General features: G+C 61.2%; 1 protein-coding gene across 1 annotated transcript in view; it reads right to left on the reverse strand.

The window, feature by feature from the left end:
• Nucleotides 1-3394, reverse strand: part of P2RX1 (purinergic receptor P2X, ligand gated ion channel, 1) — a 22464-nt gene extending 19070 nt beyond the window's left edge. The window contains exon 1 of the mRNA XM_011980409.1: nt 2818-3394. Coding sequence (XP_011835799.1) covers nt 2818-2954 — 137 coding nt within the window. The 5' untranslated portion in view covers nt 2955-3394. The remainder of the gene's footprint in view (nt 1-2817) is intronic.
• Nucleotides 3395-5136: the final 1742 nt, after the last annotated feature.

Genomic DNA, 5136 nt, shown 5'->3' on the forward strand with positions numbered 1-5136 from the left:
AATTTTGTATTTTTTAGTAGAGATGGGGTTTCTGCATGTTGGTAAGGCTGGTCTCGAACTTCCAACCTCAGGGGATCTGCCCGCCTCGGCCTCCCAAAGTGCTGGGATTACAGGCGTGAGCCACTGCACCCGGCCTTAACTGAGACCATCTTAACTGGATCTGAAAGAGGGTCAGCTCAGCTCAGCCTTCTGGTCTCAGGCCCACTCACTGCCTGCACTTGCCCGGGATCTCCTGGAGGAGCACGACTAGCAGAGACCACAGCCTCAGTTTTCCGCCTCAGAGTCTGTGTTCTCAGCATCTCAGCCTCTCTGTTCAGCCTCAGTAACTCTGTCCATCTCTGAGTCTCGGAACCTCCCTCCCTTCGTCTGAGTTGTGCTCCAGTGTTTGTCCCTCTGTCCAGGTCTGTCTCTGTGTCCCCCCATCCCCCACCCAGGCTTTGCCCCGTGTCCGGGACGCAGGGGCCTGGCTGGTCTCTCATGCTCCTTTCCATTCCCCAGCACTGCCTACAGGATCACACATGAAAGCAAAGCCCTCCCCAGGAAACAGCAAAGTGCTGAGGGGAGTGCACTTTAGGGGGGTTCCCTGCAACCCGTGCCCCATGGGCCGGTTAGGAAGCTGAGCCCAGAGATGCCAAGGCCAAGTCCAGGCTGGCACTGTGGGCAAACTTGGGTTTGCCGCTGTGGGTTCCTGGCTGAGGTCAGTGCAGTACTGCACAGTGGCCAGACGAGGGCACAAGAGACAGCAGGTGCCACAGCCGGAGCAGGAGCTGGGAGCCTGAGCCTGCAGCCCTCGGGGTTGCTGGTGATGAGGGACCCTGCCTTCCTTCCGTCCTCTGCTGTGTGACGTGGGCAGGCCAGTGCCCTCTCTCTGAGGATGTTTCCTTTCCAGAATATCAAGGCTGACTTTGGAGTCATGCAGGTGAGTTCCAATCCTGGTTAGCCTCTTACTAAGCTGTGAGATCCTGGCTAAATCCCTGTGGTCCTGAGGCCCACAGACACCGAGAAGGGCCACATCCATTTGGAACCTGATTAGACGGTCTGGGGAGGGAAGACAGGCAGGACGGCGGTAGTGAGGTCCCCGTCACTGGAGGTATAGGTTCCCAGCTGGGCAGCAGCTTGGGGCATAGGCTGGGAATGGGAGGGTCCCTCCTACGCGGACAGCCTGTGACCCACACACAGGAGGGACCTGGTGCCCTCACACCTGCAGATCTGACAGCAGGACTAGGGAGCTGCAGGGACAGAGGGAGGACCATCTTCCCCCAGCGTCTTCCAGCAAGGGTAGGCTGGGCCTGAGCAGACAGCCTCTGTCTTCCAGGGAAGGTCAGGAGTGACGCTAATGGCGGACTTCTGACCCGTCCCGTGCCTGGCGTCCCATCATCAGTGCCCGGTAGAAAGGATCCCAGCCCCCTGTGATGGTGAGGAAGGAGAAGGCACAGCAGAGACCTGGGGGTCAGGGGGGCTCGGCTCCAACCCCGGGTTTGCTGCTGACTTGCTGTGGACCTGGAAACCCCACTGCCCCCTCTGGGCCTGTTTCCCTCCCAAGCTCGAACACCATCGCAGATGTCAGATTAGTCTCTGAACAAGAGAGAGGAGAGGCCAAGGCTGGGGCCTGGCTCTGGGTCCGCCTGGACAGCTCTGAGGTTTTGGGGACTAGTGGGACAGAGGGAGGGCTCTTTTGGATGCCAGAAGTTTCAGGGGGACTAGGACTCCATGGTCCTTGTGTGGGCCCTGGGTCTGCCTACCCTGGACTCCACTGAACAGTTCTGGTTTGGAACCACAGTAAAACTGGGGAGGGCAGAGCCCTCAGAATCACACGGCAAAGGTAGGCAAGGGCTACTGGGCACCCCCAGACCCCCAGCAGGGCTGAGCCCCCTCCAGTGGCCCTGGGGCCTCCAGGAGCCCTCTGCAGAGTCACTGCGAGTGGACAAGATGCACCACACGCAGGGGACACACATCAGTCACCCAGACACTTGGCCACAGGGCAGACATGTGCACACTCATGTGCACACACAAGGGTACCCACATGTGAGCACCCAGCCCCAGGGACACACACCCAGACACACATGGGCACAGAGCTGCATACGCACACTCACAACTGTGCCCGCCTCTGCCAGGCCTGCCTTGGCTCCCGAGACAACCAGACCGCAGGAGTGTCCCATGCTGCCCCTGATTCTGCACTCCCGGCCCGGCGGGACAGGTCCAGAGATGCCCGGAAAGGAACTATCATCCCTGGGACCAGAACCCATCTCTGTCCTCTGCCTGACACGCCAACATTAAGGCGCCAGGTATTCAGAATGTGAGGGTTTCTCTGCTCCAAGGGCCTCAAACATCCCTGGATGTCCCTCGCTTAGGCAGGGAAGGTGGCAGACCTGTCATATGGGGTGACAGGTATGGGGTGTGGCCTCTGTGTCAGTGGCAGCCTGGTGTGGCCTCTGTGTGGACGTGGCCTCTGTGTCGGTGGCAGCCCGGTTTGGCAGGCGGTCAGAGGTCGAGGACTCAGTGGCTGTGGTTGGTGGGGCCCTGGCCCTGAACACCACTAACCACTCAAAGGAACTGTAACACTGAGCTGGCTCCTCGGAACCCAGAGACTCTGCCCCCTGTCCACCGAAGGCCCAGGGGCAGGGCTTCCCCGCCGGCCTCGTCCCCATCTCCACGGTGAGTTGGCAGGATTTTCCATTCCCGCACAGTGGCTTGCCAGGAAGGCCTTCCACTGGATGGAGAGGAAGAGGGGCACGCAAGGGATCTCAGAGTCTGGAGGACAGGCCGGGGGTAGGGGCTGGTGCAGGCAGGCAGGCAGCGGGAGGGGCCCGGACTCACCCGATGACGTAGACCAGGACCACCAGCTGGATCAGTCGGAAGATAACGCCCACCTTCTTGTTGCGTACCAGCACCATGCGGGGGGTGTCATACTCGAAGAGGAAGGCGGCCAGCTCCTCCTGGAACCGCCGTGCCATGGTGGGCCGGCTGGGGCTCAGAACCGAGCCCCCTGCACGGCCGCTGCTCTCAGGGTGAGCCGGGTGCCACCACCCACGTTGATGACAGAGCTTCTGGGGGCTTCCTGGCCCCTTGGGAAGAGCGGGGCAGTGCAGATGGGGCCAGAGGATAGCAGCCAGAGGTCAGCTGGAGGCACTTGGGTGGAGAGAGAATCCCTGGGCGGTCAGAGCAGCTCTTGGCCCCTGGAAGGCAATAGACTGCAGACCAGCCTCGCCCATGGACAAATAAATTCCCAAAGATAGACGGGGCGGGGCTGGTGGGGCCACCCAGGCCCAGCCCCACTGCCCCTCCTGGCTCTGCTCGGGCCCTGTTGGGCCTCCGGAAGCAGGAGTTATTGGCAGGAAACCACAGGCCACCCGTCACAGGGGCAAAGATAAAGCTCTCAGCCGACTCCTCAAGTTATCATCCCCCCAAACCTGGCAAGATGGAGCTCTGGCCAGGGCCTGGGGGAAGCTGGAGTGTCCTCAGGTTCAGAGCCTGCCCCCAACTCCCCTCCACTGCCAAAATCAGACATCCATCCCCAGACCCCATCTCCATCCACCACCCTCCACCCTCCCCCGCCAGGGTTGGCTGCTCTGTCCCCGGGGGCCTGCAGCAAGCAGGGCAGAGAGGAAGGAGGCTCTGAGTTCCAGCCTGGCCTGTGCCTGGTCAACCTCAGTGCTGAGCTGGCGTCTCCATGCCCCACCTCTCCTCTCCCACCATCTGTCCTGCCAGGGCCACCATCAGAGGGAGAGAGGTAGCAGGTGCCCAGATAAGGCAAGCACCACGTCAGTCACTTGGTGCCATCGGGGGCCCAAGACCAGCGGAGAGAGCCTGACCTTGGCGATCCCTGGCTCTGCCACTTCTTGGCTGTGGGGGGTGGGTGTCACCTCGCCTCTCCGAGTCTCTGCCTCCTCGTCTGTACACTGGGGTGAATTGGGGTAATGAGGACAATTCCTTCTAGGTCGAGGCTCACAGGGAATGGGTCTCAGCAACATGGGACAGAGAACTGGAGGCCACCATCGAGTGTGGGGCACAGCACCTCTGCTGTCCCTACCTTCCCTTCCCAACCCCAGCTCGGCCCTGAACACAAGGGTTTGGGGTGGGCAGAGGGGCCCAGAGCTGGAGGCTTCCCCAGCCCCTCCCCTCGTTTTGAAGGTGAGGAGACCAAGCTCAGAGAAGAGAAATGAGTTGCCCAGGCTCACCCGGGGTGGTACTGGAGGTTCAAGCTGGAAGCAGGGGCCTCCCTGGCCAGCCCCCGCGACCCCATCTTCCGAGCCGCCCCACCCTTAAGGCTGATAAGGCGTCTTCTTCCTGGTGAGCCATGAGCTGGAAGTGGTCCGGGCAGGGAGCCAGGCCTGGGGCTGGGCATCCCGGCAGCCTGTCTGAATGGGGGTCACCCATAGAGGGCTGCCGTGGCCCCTTCCGGCACCCAGGTCAGTCTCTGCTTGTCGAGCAGATCAGCCCCACCCCTCGCGGAGTTTCTGCCGATCCAGTGGGTGTCACGGGCTTCTCTAAAGAAAATCCAGAGATGTTGGGAGCCAGAGCTGTGGTGGCCACGGCTCTCCTTGGCCTGATCCTGACCCCAGACAGTTTCTTTCCCGGCTGCCCCTGTGGCCATTGGAATGGGAGGCACCAGGACACAGCTGCTTGTGCTGGGGAGCGGGGTGGATGCTGAGACTGTGTGGGCCATTCTGGGTCCCTTTTCAGCCACCCTTCTCCCTGACATGCACACCACATTCTGGAGAGTGGTGGGGGTAGGAGGGAAAGGTGGGAGGAAGGGAGGGAGGGAGGGAGACACAGAGGGAGGGAAGGAGAGAGAAGGAAGGGAAGGGAAGGGAGGGAAGGGAGGGAAGGGAAGAGAGGGAGGGAGCGAAGGGAAGAAAGAGAGGGAACAAGTGAAGGGAAGAGAGGGAAGGAGGGAGTGAAAGGAAGAGAGGGAGGAAGGAAGGGAGGGAGGAAGGAATGAAGGAAGGAAGGAAGGAAGGAAGGAAGCGAGGGAGGGAGGCAGAGAGGGAGGGAAAGAGGGAGAAGGAAGGGAAGGGAAGGGAGGGAGGGAGGGAAGGGAAGAGAAGGAAGGAGGGAGTGAAGGGAAGAGAGGGAGGGAGGAAGGAAGGGAGGGAGGGAGAAGGAAGGGAAGGGAAGGGAGGGAAGGGAAGAAAG

The sequence above is a fragment of the Mandrillus leucophaeus genome, unplaced genomic scaffold (assembly GCF_000951045.1).
Source record: "Mandrillus leucophaeus isolate KB7577 unplaced genomic scaffold, Mleu.le_1.0 Scaffold212, whole genome shotgun sequence".
NCBI classification, from domain to species: domain Eukaryota; kingdom Metazoa; phylum Chordata; class Mammalia; order Primates; family Cercopithecidae; genus Mandrillus; species Mandrillus leucophaeus.